We start from the raw sequence: 21,066 nt of genomic DNA, 5'->3' as shown, positions 1-21,066 counted from the left end.
GCTACAGTAGAGCACACGTTTAGTGATCTGCCTCCTCATGAACTATCCTATCGTCTTGCTATGCGCAACAATTCATTTATCCGTATGTTACATTATTCACACCAGACCAGCAATGCCACAAATTGTTGGGTGTGTGGTCGACTCCCCCCTTTCCAGACACCGAAGGGAGTTCTGCCACTGTTTCCTTATCCGTTCTCTCATAATGGCTCATGTGGAGCCTGGTCCACGTTAACGTCATCTTCAACTGATATGTCCCTTCTGAACAGTACATGTTTTCCAGACAAGCAAGGTCTTCCCCACAGAATAGGGTTAGATCTAGAAAATGAAGTTTATAATTTGGGTAATTATTCTTCGAATTTTATGGTCCTGAATGTTCAGTCTGATCCTACTCCAGACTTACCTGCTATTTCAGTATTACCAGTCAAAGGCGAATTATGTGTCAGAAATAATGGTTCCGTATATGTAGGACATAGTGATTGTACTACTATTGTCGAGTATAGTGACAGTGGGAAATCTATTTTCAAAGCTTCACGTCATTCTTATTTTGTTTGTGGTCAGACCGCATATGTTCGTCTGCCCCTCGATTGGGAGGGAACCTGTTACATTGCCTTCCTACTGCCACCAGTTTTCCTAGCCCCATCTGATTATCACAGAAACACACATCTAGTACACATTAGACATAGAAGGGAGATTGAATCCCCGATTGTGGACCAAACTGAAACTGCTCTAGAACAGTATACAGATTTCAATAGAGGTTTCTTCTTCTTTATAGGACCTATCCAGAATAGTAAGTTAATCCGTAGGTTAACCAGAACTCTTGAAGCAGTAGTGAATGAGACTGCTTCTGCCCTAGGTAACTTAACCGAAGAGCAATCTGCTATGAGATTTGTCGTGCTCCAAAATCGTCTCGTTCTTGACGTCATACTGGCCGATAGAGGAGGAGCATGTAGAGTCATCGGATCTAGTTGCTGCATTTTCATTCCTAATAACGGGCCGTCTGTTTATTCAGCTATAACCAGACTTCATAAAATTGCCCATCAGTTACACCAGAATCCAGGCACCTGGACATGGTCCGGTTGGTTTTGGAGTATTATTTCTGCCTGGGGATGGAAAGTATTGTCATTTCTAGGTATTGCAGTAGCGATCATATTCAGTTGCTGCCTCTGTATACAATGTGGCCCTGCGATTTGCGGCATTTGTGCTACCTCTTGTATTCCTGGTCCCAAGTCCCGTCCTAGATCCCGTTCCAAGAAAATTCGAGACGAGCAAATGATACTGTATGAAATGATAGATGGTATCATGAATATTGATGTTTCCTGATGGAAACGTAGTGACAAGGAGGGAATGTGGAAAAGTAAATTTTGCCATGTTCTGTGTCCCTACGTGTCCTCCATCCTATGTTATATGTGCACGATTAATATGCATATGTATTCCCCATGATCGATTAAAGACGCAATTACAGCTGTGTCCATCTCTAGTATGCCAGTTTCCAGTTCTCGTGAAAGCTACGAGTATTAGGCCTATGTAAAGCTACGTTGCCACGTTTCTCAGTGTGCACGTTATTTTATTGTAAAGTCCCCGTTTCTAGGCCTCAAAAGGGCCCGGACTCAGATTCAGCTCCTGTCTCCTGAACCCTCGCTGAGGAGCGATACAGCCCCCACCTGTATCCCTGACCCTTCACTTACTTCCTGCCTCACAGTGCCCGGCTCGGCCTGGCTCTGCCTCTTAGTCTGCCAAGAGTATGTTATGATTCCAGTTATCAGTCCAGCCCTCCTTCTCTGCATTCCTAAGCTACTGAATCGCATCAATAGTTTCAGTCATCGTCTAGCCTTTACGTCTCCATGTAAGAGAAATACTGTATTAATGGTCATTTAATATTCCTCAACACGCACTACATGTAGAATAATGCATGCACCAGTCTTAGTGTCTGTTAGCCTTTGCCCTGATAACTTTTGGATTCTATCAACATGTTCTCTAAACATCAGATACTAGATAGTGTTTAGGTACATGTCGCTCTGACTCTCCAGACTTCAGTCTCTGCTTCTAGCGCAGAAGTCATAGCCCCCAGCTTCTCCTAGTAACACGTCATTGCCAGTTTGCGTGCACCACTAGGTTAGAGGTCCCGGCTCCTTAGGTAGCCCCCTCCATGTTTCCGCCCCGTTTATGACATATTCTGTTACGTCTACATCACATGTCTATGTTCACGCCTCTTGTTACACCTACTTTCACCCTTATCTCTCGCGACTGTTACAGGCCCTGCCCACTGTCACACCTACTGTATGTACTGTAATGCAATTGTTTTAACTATATATATGTGTGCACTGTTATTAAAAAAGTTATCCCTTTAGCGCGCTCATTCCAGATCCTGCCCGACAGCTGTCGGGGCCCCCCTGTTGGCTAGCCATCCCAGATCTTGCCCGTGCAGGTTGTCCTGTTCCTGTCCTTTATGCTGTATTAAACCTGCAAACTCCTACTACCTCGAATCTTGACTCTTATTTATTGAGCTATCTGTTATTGTTATATCTAGTCAAAAATAGAGGTATTATTTATTTATTTACCACACCACTAATGAGTGATTCTTTTTTTAACATAGTTTATATGAGTCGCTGTGTGACTGTGTATTTGTGTGTGAATGGATGTCTGACTGTACAGGTGTGTGAGTGGGCGTGTCCGTGACTGTATGGGTGAGTGGGTGTCTGAATGGCTGAATGGCTGAATGAGTGAGTAACTGAGTGTGTACGTGGCTGTATGGGCAAGTGAGTGGCTGTTTGATTTAGTGAGTTGGTGCGTGACTGGATGTAGGCGAGTTTGGGATAGGCTGTATGGGTGAGTGACTTTGTGAGTAGTTGTATAGATGAGTGGCTCTGTTGAGTGGGTGTATGGGTGAGTGTGAGTGCCTGATTGGGTGCAGAAGTGTCTGAGTGAGTGTCTCAATGGGTGTGAGTAGGTGGGTGTGTCTGAGTGGGTTTGCAAGTGTCTCCATGAGTGTGTGTCAGTCTGTGAGTGAGTACATGAGTGTCAGCGAGGGTCTGTGACTGGGTGTGTGAGTGAGTGGGTCTGTGACTGTACATGAGTGTCTTAGTGGGTCTGTGAGTGAGTGCATGAGTTTCTCAGTGGGCTTGTGATTCAGTCTCTTGAGTGGGTATGTGACTGGGTGTGTGAGTGTCTGAGTGCTCTCTGTTTTGCCTTCTTATGCTCTGTTTTGCCTTTTCTGCTTGTTTTCTGCCCTAACAAGCACACTCAGACCCAGGCGCCCACGCTCGGACCCAGGCGCCCACGCTCGGACCCAGGCGCCCACGCTCGGACCCAGGCGCCCACGCTCGGACCCAGGCGCCCACGCTCGGACCCAGGCGCCCACGCTCGGACCCAGGCGCCCACGCTCGGACCCAGGCGCCCACGCTCGGACCCAGGCGCCCACGCTCGGACCCAGGCGCCCACGCTCAGACCCAGGCGCTCGTGCCCCCACTCTGGCAGTCGCTCACGTTCCCACTCTGGCAGTCGCTCGCGCAGGTTAAGTGATGCAGTTGGGAAATAAAATGATAAGCCTTCGAAATTCAATGAAAGAAGCAAATGTACAGGAATTTATATAGCGCAAATCACCGAGCGGTTTCTAAGCGCTTGCTTAGGGAACCCGTCCTGGTATTCCCCTGTGAGATAACCCCGGCAGGGTATCCGCAAGGTGAAAGCCAGGCATCCCGCCGCGAGGGGCCGTTGTGGAGATTAAGCAAGCTATTGCCCAGAGTCGCAGAGTGTGAACCCGTGAATCGAGTAGGCACCGGAGCGAGAATTGTCGAGTCTATGGACATTTTAGGACTCAAGACCCGGCCGAGCCGGGAATTGAACCCTGGTCCCGGGCTGACCTCTGCTTCCAGGTCTGCCTCCTCTAACCAGTGAGCCACACTTCTCCACTAAGCAAAGGTTACAGGGATGTAATAGACTTAGATTTCACTCATACAAAACCAGGGAAATTCAGCAGTTTGTTGGCTGAACTAACTATAAGTTATACCACTGCAATTCACTGCTTATGACCACACATATTACATTACTGATGACATGGTCATTGACATCACTGATGACATCTCAAATGACAAAGTTGCAAATACATTTATAGCTGTTTCACGAATCTCCACTCACCTTTCAGAAAGAGTGTTCTTTTTTGCCTAGTTTGTGCTTGGAAGGTTTCAGGGATATTCGTCAAGCGTTGGCTGTGAAAAGTGGGCGCCCCAAAACGCATTTTCTCTGTTTGTTTTCCCAGAGGAACTTAAGGCTCCGCAACAGCCTAAATCTCTGAACTAATTTACAACATTTGACAAAGCTAGATCTTAGTCAAGACAGAATGCTTTGTGTGTTTTGGTGTTAATCTGTTCAGTAGTTTTTGAGCAATTAATGCTCAAACACTGTGTATATCTAGAGACATGAAGCCGCAGTGGACACCGACAGATCCCAAGCTGAGATCAGATTCACTGCCACCACCACAACCGAGACAAGATGGCAGACTTTTTAGGACTCCGATTGGCCTCGAGTCCTAAAATATAAATAAATAAAAAAAAACACAAAGGGGCATTGTATTGTATTGTATGGAACATTTATATAGCGCGAAACTGCCACCCTATGGGTATCCTGGCACTTAGACTTCAGACTAGTCAGCACGAAGATTGACCTGACCTGGTAGTGAAGATCTAATTTTCCGCCCTTGGAAATAACCAAGTTTTCAGATTCTTTCTGAAACAGGACAGTGAATCGGCCTGTCTAATCGCCTGGGGCAAGTTGTTCCAAAGACGTGTAGCTGCCACGCCGAAGGCTCACTCTCCCATCCTGGTTTTCTTAAATCTCGTAGTTCTTATTAGGCTCGCATTGGAGGAGCGGAGCAGTCTTTTCGGATTATGCCAAGTAAATCTTTCCTGTAGTGGAATGGGGCCCAGGCCATGCGCTGCTCTATACACTATACAAAGAGATTTAAAACACACTCTCTCTTTAACAGGCAGCCAATGTAGGTCTGTCAGGGCGCCGTTCGTGGAACACCTAAGGTGCCTGTTCAGTGCCAGCTTTGCTGCCATAGACTGGACTCTCTGCAATATGTACTGCGGTGCACCCAAATACAGAGTATTGCAGTAGTCCAGTCTACTAAGGATTACGCTCCTTACCACAAGCGAGCGAGTAACTTCTGGCAGCAGTAGGACGATATGACGCAACATCCGCAACATAGAGAAGCAAACATTAGCAGTTCTGTTTGCTTGAGACTCCATTTGGAGACTAACATCCAGTAATACCCTCAAATTGCGCACCGTTTTGGCAGGGGCTAGGGGATCCTCCTCTGGGATGAGCTTAAACTCCAGCATAGGGTACTGCTGCAGGCTGGTAGGCGGGCAAAATATCACCTCTGTTTTTCTGCTGTTAAATTGCAGAGAGTTTTGCCTAAGCCAGCTTTTTGTCTGGAGCATATACTCTTGAAATTTGTCCATGGACACTGCCTGTTTTCCTTCAAGGGAAAACACCATTTGCGTGTCATCCACATAGTTCAGCAGGTTGATTCCATAGGACTTGATTAGCAGGAGTAGAGGGCGCAAGTAAATATTGAAGAGGATGGGACTTATTGCAGACTCTTGTGTAACTCCATGAGGTACAGGAGAACGCCTGGCCTCAAACGGTAGCAATGTCACCGTCTGTTGCCTTCCTGAGAGATAGGATTGTACCCATTGCAGAGCTCGGCCTTTAATTCCCAGATGTATTAGTCTTTCCAACAGTATTGTATGGCTCACCGTATCAAATGCAGCCAACATGTCTAATAACACTAGAACATAAAAATCCCCCTTGCCGACATGCATCTGTAGATTATCCATTACGGTGGCCAATGCGGTCTCATTACTGTGGCCCGGGCGAAAGCCAAATTGATCACTGTCTAATAGCTTGTTATCCTCTAGATAACCTGACAGCGTTTTACTGACCAATTTCTCGAGGATTTTAACCGGGTAAGGCAACAGGTATATAGGTCTGAAATTTGCCGGGATCAGGGATCTAGGGAAGGTTTCTTAAGCAACGGGGTGACTACTGCCTGTTTCCAGGCCTCCGGAACCACTCCTTCCAGGGATTGGTTGCAAATTAATTGCAGCCAGGGAAGAGTTTCTTTTCCAGAGACGTTGCAAATTCTGTGGGAGTGAATCCCGGGTGGAGCCCGAGGTAATGCTTTGGGCAAGTGTGTCAAAAAGGTCCTCTGTGAGGTTTGAAAGTTTTCCAGACAAGATGTTGCCCTAAGCCCTTCCCCTGGTCTCTCTGGTGCATGGTAGGTATATTCTCACCCCCTCAGGGTTCCTAGAGAAACCCCGCCTGGGGCCAAAAGCGTATTTTTAAATTCAAATGTGCTAATCCTTAGTAAAATTACTCCTGCATGTTTCTTTTAATAGATTCCACCATCACCCCCCATGTTATGCAGGGTCGGGGGGTGAGGTGTGTGATATGTTTCGGGGTGGGTGTGCAGATCCCTCCCCATGCCTGTAAGAGGCCCCATGGACCCCTTTCCTTGAGGGCTGATAAGTTGGAGGGGGGAGTGGGGTGTGTGGCCCCACACCCCAGGAGAGGTCCTGGAGACCCCATCACCTGGGGAAGCTTTTCAAAGGGGAGGCGGTCTGCGTGGGCCCCATTTCCCGAGCCTCCAGGAGACACCGTGGAGCCAATCTACTGGCGCAGATATCTTAAATAGTGGGGGGGGGGTCATGCAGCCTCCCTCCCTGGGCCAGGAGTGTCCCTGGGGACCCCGTCCACTGGGGCCATATTGCCATTAAAGGGCCCTCCCTAAGTTATGCTATGGCCCGGGGACACCATTACCCTGGGCCGTCTCCTGGAGTCCCAAACCCCCGGGGCACCATCTTTTTGTTATCCTACGGGGCGATAGCACGAAGCTGCTCCCGCCTGGTGGGAGAACAATTTATAAAAAGAGAAATGCTGGCCCTGCGATTTTTGATAGCTATATTTTGAGCAACAAACCAAATCCTTGTTATGATTTGTATGGTCGAATTTATTTAAACCATTTACTTTTTCATATAAATCTCATTAAGTTAAAGCATTGATTGCATGAGAAAAACACTACGTACATACAATTTATACAAAAACATTTGACAAAGAATTTTAACAAAAATACATAAATACATATGACAAAATGACATCCAATCATTTAGTGTACATAAATATACAATTACGGTCATACGAGAAGCATCAGTCGTTATGTAGTATTAAGCAATGAAGCTATTTGCAGTAAGGAAAAGAAAACAAAATGAATTGTAACAAATACATTTCAGCAGAAAGGAATTGGCAATAGCAGAAAGAATTCAAGTTTATTTATCAGACAATTGAAAATTTGTATTTGTTACAATTCATTTTGTTTTCTTTTCCTTACTGCAAATAGCTTCATTGCTTAATACTACATAACGACTGATGCTTCTCGTATGACCGTATTTGTATATTTATGTACACTAAATGATTGGATGTCATTTTGTCATATGTATTTATGTATTTATGTATTTTTGTTAAAATTCTTTGTCAAATGTTTTTGTATAAATTGTATGTACGTAGTGTTTTTCTCATGCAATCAATGCTTTAACTTAATGAGATTTATATGAAAAAGTAAATGGTTTAAATAAATTCGACCATACAAATCATAACAAGGATTTGGTTTGTTGCTCAAAATATAGCTATCAAAAATCGCAGGGCCAGCATTTCTCTTTTTATAAATTATTCTATGGTCCAGCTGACCCTGTGTCCCGGGACCTTACTCCTTATTTTCTGCAAATGGTGGGAGAACAAAGCATTTCCCGAAATGATTTGAATTTCTTCAGCCCAGCGGGAGCAAAATATAACTGCTTCTGTGGAGTTGGAGCAATGCTGGCTCCTGCTGCCCTGCTCTGGTCCCCGGTAGCTTGTATCCTTTCTGGTGAAGAATTGGCTTGGTAGTTTGGTCTGCCCTGTTCCCATGATGCACTGGGCCAGGGACAGACTAATTTGCATATAGCCAGGTTCTGAGCTGGGATGGGGCAGTGAGCTAAATAACGGTGATGGATCAAGCCCTGATCTTTGGACTGGGTAAGAGTGGTCTGCTTAATTCATACACTCTGTTCATCACCACCCCCTTTTCTGAATCTGCTCTGGGTGCAAGCAGGGGAGCCGGCAGGTCTGTTGGGGCTGAAGTCTTCCACCTCCCCCGTGGAATTTGTCATGGTGTGCCCCAGATAAGCACTAGGGCACCCCATTAAAAAAAAAAGCAGTTTTGGTGGACACTGGGGTATGCCACTTATAAAGAAATCATGCAGGCTCCAGCAGGAGCAAGAAGCCCACGTTTCTGTGGGTCCCTGGGCCTTCCCCCAGCAGGCCCCAGTGTGGGATTCACTGTGGGATGCACTGGGGCACCCATGTTAAAATAAATAAAAATGGAATAAAGTTTTGAGGTGCCACGGGTGGGCACCGGACTAATAAACCTATGATACTGGCAATAGCAGAGAATCAGCTGGAGCACTGGGGCCTTGGGTCCCCCCCCCCCCCCTCCCCAATTGCCCCTTTAATAAATAAAATACAGTGTGTCCCTGGTGGCACAGTATTGAAAGGTGCAAAAAAGTGAATAATCAATGACCGGCCACAGATGCTCATTTATCATTCACTGCTCCTTCAGGGAGCACCCCATAATGACCTGGGAAGGCTATTTACATATATTATGTTTTTGACTACGTCCCTAGATGGGGCAAGGACATCACCAATTTTATTTTTTACGATTGTGTTGGGGCTGAAGAAAACAAACTTCTGCAGCCCGCCAACAACACAAAAAAAAAAAAAAGAACCATATGTATCCTGAGTCTTTGAAACCATGACCCCAGGAGAACTTACTATCTTTTTTTAAAGCCTTTCCTAGGCTGGAGCTTTTGCTCTACAGCTGGGATTGCTTTGCCACCTAGGGGATGGTTGTATCTTATGTGTTGCAGATGTATCACATAAAATATAAGGCCTTTATGTCGTTATTTTTACCATTGCATGTTATGGAGTGTAAAATGTTAAGAGGTAGTAGAGTTATATTTGTTTGAATTTCTTTTTCCTAAAGAAAAAAACTACTATTTATTTATACATTTTCACCCCATTAATGTAATAATGAAAACTGTGTGGAAGAATCGAAATTTGCCTAGCTTATGTAACGGTAAGTTTCAATTCTATTAAGGACACGGAGGCGAGGATTATGCTATATTCTTCCTTCGCTTTATTAGAATATTGCACACAGCAGCTCAGGAAACCAAATGTACAACCATGCTCAAAGGAACAAAGAGCATCAAAAAACACTTGTACAACTAAAAGAAACTACAAGTCCCATGATATCAGTCCTGGTGTCATCAAACGTAGTCCTTCCACTATGTCCGCTACCAGGGTAGAAAGCCAGTCCTTCCGTCGACTTCCTCCTCTTTCTTCGCGCAGATCACACCTCTCACTCACTGGTCCTGTTTGACGCCATCGTTTCCTAGCAGAAAAACAACAGCGTAAACCAGGTGCCATAACATGCGAACAGAGGAGCATCGTAAGACTGGCACAACAGAACTACAATGTAGAACATTCCGAAAACGCTTTACTTACTGCCATACGGGTGGGTCCCGACTATGGAGGGTTAGCTGGGTGGGATAATCCTCGCCTCCGTGTCCTTAATAGAATTGAAACTTACCGTTACATAAGCTAGGCAAATTTCGATTCTATGTCAGGACCGGAGGCTTCAGATTATGCTAGTTCAAAGCTTACTCACCACCAACTGGGCTAGGTCCACTACTGGTTTGAAATAGAACCTCTTAAACGTGGAATCCGAGGACCAATCCGCTGCCCGCATGAGATCCTCCAAACGAGCTCCCACTGAAAAAGCCTTCGAGGCCATGGCCCCCCTGGCCGAGTGAGCCCCAAAAAGTTTCGTATCAATGCCTGCTTCTTGCATGACCCAACGCACCCACCTTGCAATAGTGGGGGAGGAGACTGCTTTGTGTGGTTTACGCAAGGCAATCAGTAACTGTCGCTCGCCCGCCGGGCGAATGTCTAAGGTAATGTCCTCATAAGCTTTCAAGCAATGCACAACACATAACTTCGGGGTGTCCACAAAAGCCGGGTATGAAATAGATCGAGTTGCGGTTTTCGTGCGACGCCCCACCGTGAAGGTAACTCCATCCGGAGAAAAAACACGCGCGGAAACATCCAATGCGCGCACATCCGAAACTCGCCTGCAAGATATCAGGCACAGAAGCATGGCCAATTTCGCCGAAATCTCTTTCAATGACAAGTAACGATTAGCCGGCCAGGACAAAAACAAATTCAAGACCACGTTGACATCCCAAAGGACCGAATACCTGGGTTCCGGAGGCAATGTCAGGCGAATACCCCGTAAGAGTCTACAAACAAAGGGGTGCTCCCCCACCGGGGAATTCTCCACCGGTTGGTGACCCGCAGAAATCGCGGAACGCATAGCGTTGATCGTCCTATAAGCCAGACCTTTCGTCGCCAATTCAGCTAGGAATTTTAAAACGGGAACGAGGCCCGCGACCAGGGGATCCAGGTCCCTTCGAAGACACCAACGCATCCACCGAAGCCAAGCGGATTTGTATCGCTTCGTCGTGCTGTCCGCCCAGGCTTTTGACAGGAGGCCCTGAGCCGATCCCGAAAGGCCTGGGAGCGACCAACGGCCCCGGAAAGCTTCCACGCCATGAGGCGGAGCGAACTCCGAGTGATGAGAGGATGCGGTTCCTGACTCGGATTCAGCAGGAGGTGAGGAAACTGGGGGAGTAGGATTGGAAAATCCCAAGAAAGTTCCAGAAGAACCGGAAACCATACTTGCGATCTCCAAAGTGGCGTGATCAACACCAAGTCCGCCCCCTGGCGGCGCAGCTGCGCTGCCGCCCGGACCACCATCGAAAAAGGGGGGAAGGCATAAGGCCGGTCCCGGCTCCAATCTTGCAGGAAGGCATCCGTGGCCTCCGCTAGAGGGTCTGGTCTCCAACTGTAAAACCGTGGTAGTTGGTGATCCAGGCGGGACGCAAACAGGTCCACTGTAAACGGACCCCACAGGTCGGCGAGCCACTGAAACACACGGGGATCTAACATCCACTGACTGGAATCCCGCAAGTGTCGGGAATGCCAATCCGCCACCTGATTGACCCGGCCCGGTAAGTATTCCGCCGTCACTGAAACGTGCCGGGAGAGACAATAGTCCCAAAAAGTCTTGGCCAAATCCGCCAGTGCTCGAGAGCGCGGACCTCCCAGATGGTTCACGTAGCGTACCGCCGAGACGTTGTCCATTTTCAGCAGGACACAGGCTGTCGCCGAGTCCTTGGTCCAGCAACGGACCGCAAAGGACCCCGCTAGGAGCTCCAGACAGTTGATATGCAACTGTTGTTCGTCGGAAGACCAGGCGCCGCCGGTGGAGAAATCTCCGCATCGGGCGCCCCAGCCCGACCGGCTGGCGTCGGATTCGATGACCAAATCCGGGACCGATCCGAAGATCGCACGCCCATTCCACGCCTCCATGTGCGTGAGCCACCAAGACATCTCCTCTTTCACTTCCTCCGTAAGGGGCACCATCTGGTCGTAGGACATACCCCGTCTCAGATGGTGGGCCTTGAGGCGTTGAAGCGCCCTGTAGTGCAACGGCCCCGGGAAGATTGCCTGGATGGAAGACGACAGGAGGCCCACCACCCTGGCAATGTGACGCAACGACGTCCGATCTCTTGCGATCGTCTGTCGAAGCAAATGTCTGATCTTGGCGGTTTTCCGTGAGGGAAGACTGAGCGTAGCTCCGATTGAGTCTATAACGAAGCCTAGAAAGGTAAGTTTCTGAGAGGGAACCAAAGCAGACTTGGGACCGTTGATCACGAACCCCAATCGCTGTAGTAGGGAGACGGTCTGCTGAAGCTGACCCGCCAGGACCACTGGACACTGGCCCATCAAAAGAAGGTCGTCTAAATACACCAACATCCGAATACCCTGACCTCGCAGGTATTCCACCACCGGGTGCAGCACTTTCGTGAAGCACCACGGAGCTGAGGAAAGTCCGAACGGAAGGGCGGTGAATTCGAACACTGCGCCCTTCCAACAGAACTGCAGAAAACGGCGGTGTGGAGGGTGGATAGGGATGACCAAGTAGGCATCCTTGAGATCTAACCGAACCATCCAATCCAGAGGGAGAAGCACGTCCCGAAGGAGGTGTATTCCCTCCATCTTGAAATGCCGGTAGACCAACCACCCATTGAACTCCTTGAGGTTGATCACCGGGCGTTTGCCGCCATCCGTCTTGTCCACCAGGAACACATTGCTGATGAAACCAGCGGGGTGGCGCGTTGATCGACAGATGGCTCCCTTGCGGAGCAAGTCCTGAACCTCCCCGTCTATCAAAAGCGCGTCGGGTTCCGAAAAGACAATCGGCCGAGGCAAAACCTCTTGAAAAGGTTGATCGTAGAATTCTATGTGAAAACCACAGACGGTTTGTAAGACCCATGCGTCGGCAGTGAGCGATGCCCACTCCTCGTAAAAGGTTGCCAGCCTCCCCCCTATGGGAACCTGGTCCAGAGAAAGGACACTTACCATTGGTATTGTTGGGTCCAGGGTTCTTGCGGAAGCCTCTGCCGCCAAAGCGCTGCCCTCGTGTGGGATAGAAATTGTTGAAGTTGGCAGAGGTCTGGTACTGTCCTCTGCCGGAGCCTTGACCTCTGTTATTGGCATTCTGCCCTCGGCCGGGCGCGCGGCCCCTTCCGCGACCGGCCCCTCCAGAAAAACGCTGGTGAAAGACGCGTTTGATAGTGGACTGCGCCTTGTCCAACGAGGTAGAGACAAATTTACCTAATTCCCTGATGAAGGGCTCCCCAAAAAGACCACCCTGGGCTACCACACCTGCTTCAGACGAAGCCAAGTCCCCCAACTTGGGATCCAATTTGATGAGGAGGGAACGTCTACGTTCCGTGGAAAGGGCGCAGTTAGCGTTTCCAAGGAAAATTATCACCCTCTGGGCCCAGTTAGACAAAACCTCAGGGGAAATGACGGTACCATTGGCTTTCGCCTCCTCCGCCATGTCCAGAATTTTCGTGGCGGGCCCGACCGCGTCAAGGAGCTTATCCTGGCATGACCGCCAGGAGCGGTCAATGCCTTTGCGCGGGTCTTTCATAAACTTGGCCAAGAAAGTGGCCATTTTCGCATCTAACTCTGGGGTCAGGGCCACCTTACCCTCTAGAGAGGGCCTCGGACATTCACCACGCAGGCAACCCCTAGCCTCATTCTCCAAGGGCTTGCGCAGGCGACCCGCTACAAACTTAGCCACGGTCTCACCCGGTGTCCAAGCCGCAGACCTCGGATGCACTAACTCATCCGGGTCCAACATGCCCGAACCATCCCGTGGTACGACCACAGCCGAGCCCGAGGGGCGCCACGAGCGCACAGATTCGCCATCGTCGTCCGTATCGGGAGAGGACAGCACTGGAGACGGGGGAGCAGTCCCCACGTCCAAGGAAGGGTCGGGGCCCGCTAGCGGCACAGGGGAGGCATTAGACGCGTTAGCCAGGAAGGCATCCCTAAGGCGTTCGAACGCATCCCTGTCCACCCCCTGTGCCCCCAACGGAGCACTTTCCCTACGTGGCAACTTAGGGGCCGGCGGGCCCTCACCCGAGGGACCCGGGAGGGCAGGCGAACTCTGCAAATGGGCAGACGCTAACTTCTGGCACTCCTCGACAATACGTGCTGACAGGCGGTCCTCCATGGGCCCCACTATTTCAGTCACGCAGCGGTAAATGGAACTGTCAACCGCTTGGTAAAATTCATCATCCTGAAAAGAGGGGTTAGAGTCCTCAAAATAATTATTTTCCTCCATTCTAGCCATGTAAACCCAACAAGGGAGGGTGAGCAACTGCCTACCCCACGGGGTGTCTGAGGGCAGAATATGGGCAGTCCCCTAGGGCTGCAATTCAGTTATGGGCCAAGCACCTGGCAATAGGGGGCTGCACTGTGACCCCCCCAACGCGCAGACCCTCACTCTGGACTGGGTCTAAGCCACCCCCACAGCGCGTTCACCACACACAGTCAAATGCAGTGCATATCAAGCCTTCCGGCGTTTAACGCGGTCCAGGCCGCTGTACAGACCCTTAACAGGGCGTCTTATCTGCAAATAGGGACAGAAATACCGACCCGGGTCTACCGGGCGTGAAGGGGTGGCGAGGGCAAGGCTCCGGCGCTGACTGACTCCTCCGCGCGTCTCCCAGAGTGAGGAGAGCGCCGAGGAGCCAGCGAGACGTGTGGGCGCCCTCTGGCGGGCGTCTACCGCACCGCAACAACAACTGGGAGAAGACCGCGAAAGGAGCGGAAAAAACGCTCCCGCGGTCGGGGCTCTGCAAGGCAAGACGCCGCGACGAGCCCCCAACGAGCGCTGACACAACGCGCAGTGAAATCCTTACACAGGCATGCAATTACAAGAGAAAAACAAAAAGAGCACTTAACTGGCTGCGTGAGCAGCGAAGAAAGAGGGGGAAGTCGACGGAAGGACTGGCTTTCTACCCTGGTAGCGGACATAGTGGAAGGACTACGTTTGATGACACCAGGACTGATATCATGGGACTTGTAGTTTCTTTTAGTTGTACAAGTGTTTTTTGATGCTCTTTGTTCCTTTGAGCATGGTTGTACATTTGGTTTCCTGAGCTGCTGTGTGCAATATTCTAATAAAGCGAAGGAAGAATATAGCATAATCTGAAGCCTCCGGTCCTGACATAGAATTAGTCACAGACATGTAGTTCAAAAATACTTTATTGAATGTTTTTAAAGCCATTACTGAAATATGCATTTGATTTAAATTATTGGTAATTTCCGGAGAAAGATGATGGGTTTGATTTATATATAGGAGAGGAAAGGTTTGGCTGCCAGCGGGTCTTTGCCATTGGGCCTGGCGTCTTGCCAACCCTCCTCCCTCTGCCGCACATGGCCAAAGGCCCTGTGCAGCGTAGTGTTGGCGGCATGCGGGGTTGGCTGCATGCGGGGGTTGGCGCGCATGCAGGGGGTTGGCTGCAGACCCTGGCCCGAAGGCCCTGCTCAACCTGGGGTTGGCTGCATGCGGGGGTTAGCTTCAAATCTTTGGCTTCAGACCAGGTCCTGCAGACAACCCCCTGCTGCGCATGGCTGGAGGCTGTGTGCTGTAGGGGGTTGGATTTACGCATGGTAATGAAATATTACTGTAGATTATAAAAAAAGAAAAAATTAGCTGGAAAAAAAACAAAGATTAACGTAACCTTATAGTTAGGTGAACTGTTCAGTAACAACTTAATGTTTTAAAATGCATTGATTGCTCAAAATGATCTGAATGGATTTACACCAAAATACAAAAGCACTCTTTCTGGACCAAGATCAGCTTTCTGCTAAATTTGATGTACATTTGTTCAGAGGTTTAGGCAAGGAAATGGATAGCAAACTAGGATTTTGGGACCACCATTTTTTTCAGCCCCTGCTCGACGGATCACCCTGAAACATTTCATGCACAAATTAGGCAAAAAAGAGTGGCGACTGTTATTTCAGTCCGGAATCACTATAGAGGGATTTTATGTTTTGAGAATGACATAAGAGTTAAAAACAAATTCTTGACCCGTCTTGAACAGAACCAGTTAAATGAATTACACAAATTCCCTTCAAAGACTTCAGCATTAATGTGCTTTAAAAGAAATTGGCTTGAGGTTGGCTCTGACCATAGCTGAAACTTTTTAGCTTTCATAATTGTCGCCTTGCATTAAATGTGTAAAACAAAATATGCTTTTGTTGTAGTCCTTCTTTCTTCATTATATCACCCACGTTATTTCCAAGTAGCTTTCCCCATAATTGAGAACTTGTTATAATGTATATACACCACTCAACGTTAATTTTGTCGATCACATGTGGCTGCTCCCAACTTTCTGCCTTCTTAGATTCCACTTAGACATTTTTGTTGAGATTTTCGCTTGAAAGAGTTTTTTCAATTGAAAAACTTTATTTAAAAGAAAACAACTCTTGACTTTTCTCAGCCTCGTTTTGGTAACTTTTGTTTCCTTTTGTCCCTAGGTAGATCACCAGTGGTCTCTGAACTTTTGCCAGGCTTTCAGATAGTTAACATGGAAGGTAATAATGGCCTTGCGTTCTTCCATGTCAGTATTGGGGTGAAATAATAATTCGGCCCACTGAGCTCCCGGTAGTGCTAGGTGTGGTCGATTGTCTTTAATGGATTGCTTGTTATTTATGTGCCAAGAATGTAAGCAAGATTGTAGTTAGTAGTTGTCTTAAAACAGAATTTTATTCATTGCATCTACTTACTTGGCGTATGTGATAGCATTTCTTTTACATAATGCTTTTAGAGATCTCCAACTTGCTGTGTGCCATTAGACCCGTTTTATACAAAAGAATGGTAGCTACCTTAAAATACCAAGTGGCTGTTTAGACATGGCCCTGATAGACCTCAGCAAGAGAACACAGTGACCATTGTGGCTATTGTCCAAGCGGCCTGATGCTTATCTTTTAAATTAAGTTTCAAATATTTGAACATCTGTATATTCTATTTAGAGTCTCATAAGGTGTAAAGTGTGTATGCACTTGGCTATGGTACTTATCCCTCCAGCTAAACTTCTGTCCTTACCCCATTCCATACATTCACACCCAGCAAGCATTGCACAAACAGCCTAACAGAGACACTGCAAGTTGGAGCGAATCTCAGTTGCATCTGCTAATATAAGCCCCAACCCCCTAAAACCACAAACTAATCCCCAGTAAACTTCTGTCCTTAACCCATCCCATACATTTACACCCATCAAGCATTGCACAAACACCCTAACGGAGACACTGGAAGTTGGAGCGAATTTCAGTTGCATCTGCTCAAATGAGCCCCCTAACACGATAAAGTTTAACTAATCACCAGTACACCATTCCAGGTTCTTCAGTTCACATTCACTCACAGAAAAAGATTTAGCAGACATAATCACACTTTACAACATAAACTTACTCTTCATCACAGAAACAAAAAACCCAGTCACCTTAGACGTTGGCTCATTGCTGACAACTGCACAATTACACAATATCAGCACACTCCCAAAACTGGTTGCACCCATGCTGCTTTCACAAAACCAATTTGCACTTCTCCCAGCACCGTTCTTCTTTTTCCCTAGCCTAACCATAACCCCAATCAACCAATCGTACACCTTCTTGGTTAACGTGTCTGTGCTACAACAAAAGCAGTGCTTCATCACAAACTTATCTGAATTTTTATCCACTGCTAACGTTATTAACTCCATCAAACATATCAGTGACTTCAAGGCAATTCAGAGTTATGCCTCATTCCTTCATGAACCTTATATCCGTACAACTCCACTCTCATTTCACCACATCCACACACTCCAAAAGCAGCAAGATGAAGTATTTCATGTCTGCTCTTCCTTTCTTAATTTGACAAAACCCATCCCCTAGATTGCTCTGACCACCAGACACGTCCCTTCTTCATAACAAATTCCTCCACAAAGAACCTAACCTACTTGCCATTCTTACAAATACTGTTAATGCTCTCCCTCCTCCAACCACCTGCAGCATGGATTGTCTAAGCTGCATGCTCAGTAACCTCACCTCTCCCTTACTTGATAAAATCACACATCACACCCTCTTCATTTGGTGCACTCTGCAGTTAAAAATCAACAAATATAAATCACCACTTGACCTAACATTTTTCCACTAATTTCTACAACTAGAACTTCACTCCCAAAGATAACGAGCATCTCAAAATCATCCACAAACCAAAAGCAATGTACTGCTAAGAGCTGTTCTAGCATTGTTATATATCCATTCATCTCATATGGAATACAGAAATTCACTAGTATTAACATGCTTATCAACCTAGTCAAGTAGTTTAGGATATAATTTACATCGCAGATGTGCATCCTATTTTTACACTTTTCCCCACCCATGTAATCAATGTGATGGCCATTGCGATAAACTTTGAACACAAAACAATAGGATGGTGATATCTTCCCCCCTGACACTTATCCGATCCCCCAACAGGGCTCGACAAATCCGCTCGCATTTGCGAGGGAGAATTGATGAGGACGAGCTATTTTTAGGTCCTACTGAGTAGGAAGACAGTCTAACTTTTGTCCTCTTTCTTTGAAAACGGAGCAAAAGTGTCAAGAAAACCAGATTTAAAGGCATATTTATTGCGCACAAAGGGAATGAGCAATAAAGATGCCTTTAAATCTTGTTAACTTGTCGCTTTGCTCGGTTTTCAGAGACGGAGGTCAAGAAGGTTGCAGTTGGGTCGAGGGGATTTTCCAAGGTACTAGACCTGCAGGACTAGTACCATTTTTTTTTTTTGTATTTTTTGAGCCCTGCCCAAGTAAATTAAAATACGAACATTACTCCTCCCAAAAGCCAAGCTTGCCTTCCGTGGACTGTCAAACTACTGCATTATCATGCCCCACTGCTTCCTATGGTATACCATGGAAGGGAGTCATCAGTCTGTTCCAGAAACGCCTTTCAAGCTATTACAATTGTACCAATCTGTGTTGTGCCAAAGATGATCTACAAACACAGCAAATATCCAGTTGGTGGATGATTATCCAAATATTTTGGAGAACATTGCCCTTGCTGACTGGTGTTCCTCAAGCTGTCGGTGGCTTGTGACACAGTTATGTACAAGACCTTGTTACAGAGCCCATTACACACCCTCTGGCTCTCTACCATCAAGGGGTCTGGGGAACGAGAGGGATGTATGAGCTGTATACGTTTGCACCCTTCCACATCTGATAAACACCACAATAAAATTAGGGGTGGGCGTAATTTGCATAGTCACGCTATGCAAAACTCTGCGAAACTGTAAAAAATCTCAGCGAGCTCACACAAGTTCCGCAAACACGCAGAATTGCTTGTTCCGCCCGTTTGCAATGCTTTTTTTCCTGTTCGCGAATGCTGTTTGCATGCTTGTGGAGAAATATCTCGCACACACGCATTTTTAAAGCACGAACAAGCAAAAAATTCAGCGGATTGCGGAATTTTTGGCAATTGCGCGTTCTCTGCGGAACGCGAAATTACCCAAATTCTGCGATCGGAACGGAATTTACCGCCCAGGCCTAAATAGAATGAGTCTTTTTGCAATATGTGTTGCTACAGAGCCCCTTAGCATGCATAGGCTTTACTGATATGGTTCTCTTCCTTCTCAAATAAAAATCAGTTTAATTCCGCCAGGTCTCACTTCACTGTCTTCTCCTGCTTCCACAGGTCTTAAAGCTTGCTTCTTTGTTATGCAGTATTTACAAGGAGTCACAGTGGTTACAACAACACGATTTCACGCTAAACGATTGTGACACCAATTGCAACTGTACCTCAGAATGCCTTTGGCCACTAACGTCCACAATCTCTGATCATATCATAAGCGGTTCAGAAACTGGTTCAAGTGCTCCCCATGCAATGCATCTGGTACAGGCAGTACAAAATAATCCTTACTTGCACTGTTTGTCGCTGAAGTCTTGATGTGCAGCCGGTGCTGCATAGCCTTTTACGCTAGAGTTTTGTTCTTGAGAACTCATCGGAATGTCGAAAGTTCTACTGTATGAGAATGACTGGCTGCTGAGTTTATATGGATAAGTGCTAAACAGTTGACAGTTTATTTATTTTTATTTTAAAAAGTTTTATATAGCGCTGGCTAAACCCGGAGGTATCAGAGCGTTTTACATGAGCATCGGATCATAGTTACAGGTTACATCGGTACAAAGGTTACACAGTTCTTAGAGCATGGCAACATAGTTACTTGTAAGGTCGAGATAAACAATAAGCACAAATACGTAAGGGGAAAATAAGGCAAGGTGAGAGATTCAGGGAAGGGGGGTTGGAATAGGGGTAGTAGACAGATAATGAAGGCGGGAAAGAGGAGGGGAGGGTGAGAGACACAGCATAGGGAGAGGAGAGGAAGGGTGACGGGGACACAAACCGGTAGACGAGTCAAGGCAACGTCCAAAGTCGAGTAAGCTGTGATCCCAAGGGAAGTGGTATCCCTTCCCTATCTCTATTGCGAGAGGCACCCTTTACGCAGTGGACTCTCTCAGAAGGGTCTCTGAGACTCCAAGGCCTACATACTGGATCCTTCCCCAAAAAGGGGAGAGGGAGTGCTTTGGCAAGGGGTGCCATACCATACCTCCAGTGAGAGTGGCTCCCTTGGCACAGTGGACTCACTCAGCGGGTTCGCTGAGACTCCAGAGTATAAATATTGGATCTTTCCCCAACAAGGGGAGAAGGAGTGCTTAGTCAAAGGGCACAAAGGACAGGGGGGTAGGCAGATTAGCAGGCAAGGGGAGATATTCAGGGGAGAGAGGATAGGAACTATGGAAGAGACAATAAGGAGAGACGAAAAGAAGTCTGCCTAAAGACCGACTGGGTAGGTGACAACCAAGGAGGGAATCCATGGCCCATCTCCCCTATAGCTAAACCAAGTAGCTCCATCGGGCATCAGACAAAATAGTTCGGTCTCAATACATTGAGAGAGGAGGGAAGGAGAGACATAAATAGATGGAGGATGCGTTGGGGGAAGGGGGAGGGGGAAGGTAAGGTCAGGAGAGACGCGGGCGCGTTAGCCCGAAGTCCGGCTGGGTAGGTGAAAGTCAAAGGAGGGAGCCCAAAGTCAATCTCCCCCATAGCTCGGCGAGTCAGCAGGCCCTGGTTCGTTCTTGCTCTTCTTTAGTTGGGTCCGCATTTCCCTTTCAGCCATTTTGGTGTCTCTTGTGTGTGACTGAGGGTAGGGTACCTGGATTACTTTCCCCCAGAGTGATTTAGAGTGTGGATGTGCTCTATTGTCTTTGTTGACTAGCGTTGGGGTTGGCCCTGCATCTCTCCGGCGGTCTCGGTGGGCTTCTCCTACGGCTTTTTGGCAGCTTTGTGGTTCTCCATGGTGTTGTGTCACTGCGTCACTGTGTCGGCGTGCTGGGTATCCTGGTTGATAGGCTTAAGTTATAAAACGGGGTGGTCAGTTAGCTTCTCCTTTCCCCTTTGTTGTTCAGGTCTTCTCTAGGCGCCCCCTTTGCTCAGTAAGGGGGATCGTGATAG

At 47.5% G+C, this 21,066-nt stretch overlaps 1 protein-coding gene across 4 annotated transcripts in view; it reads left to right on the top strand.

Annotated features, from left to right (window-relative positions):
* The window catches only part of LSR (lipolysis stimulated lipoprotein receptor), a 314,698-nt gene that overhangs the window by 60,726 nt on the left and 232,906 nt on the right, over nucleotides 1-21,066 (top strand). For 2 of the 4 annotated variants that reach the window (XM_078643633.1, XM_078643635.1), the window contains exon 4: nucleotides 16,060-16,116. The exons of the other annotated variants lie outside the window; for them this stretch is intronic. In XM_078643633.1, the coding sequence (XP_078499759.1) occupies nucleotides 16,060-16,116 (57 nt within the window). The remainder of the gene's footprint in view (nucleotides 1-16,059; nucleotides 16,117-21,066) is intronic. 4 annotated transcript variants of the gene reach the window in all.

This window comes from Lissotriton helveticus, chromosome 5_1 (assembly GCF_964261635.1).
Source record: "Lissotriton helveticus chromosome 5_1, aLisHel1.1, whole genome shotgun sequence".
Classification (NCBI taxonomy): Eukaryota; Metazoa; Chordata; class Amphibia; order Caudata; family Salamandridae; genus Lissotriton; species Lissotriton helveticus.
This window is presented reverse-complemented; position numbering and strand designations above follow the sequence as displayed.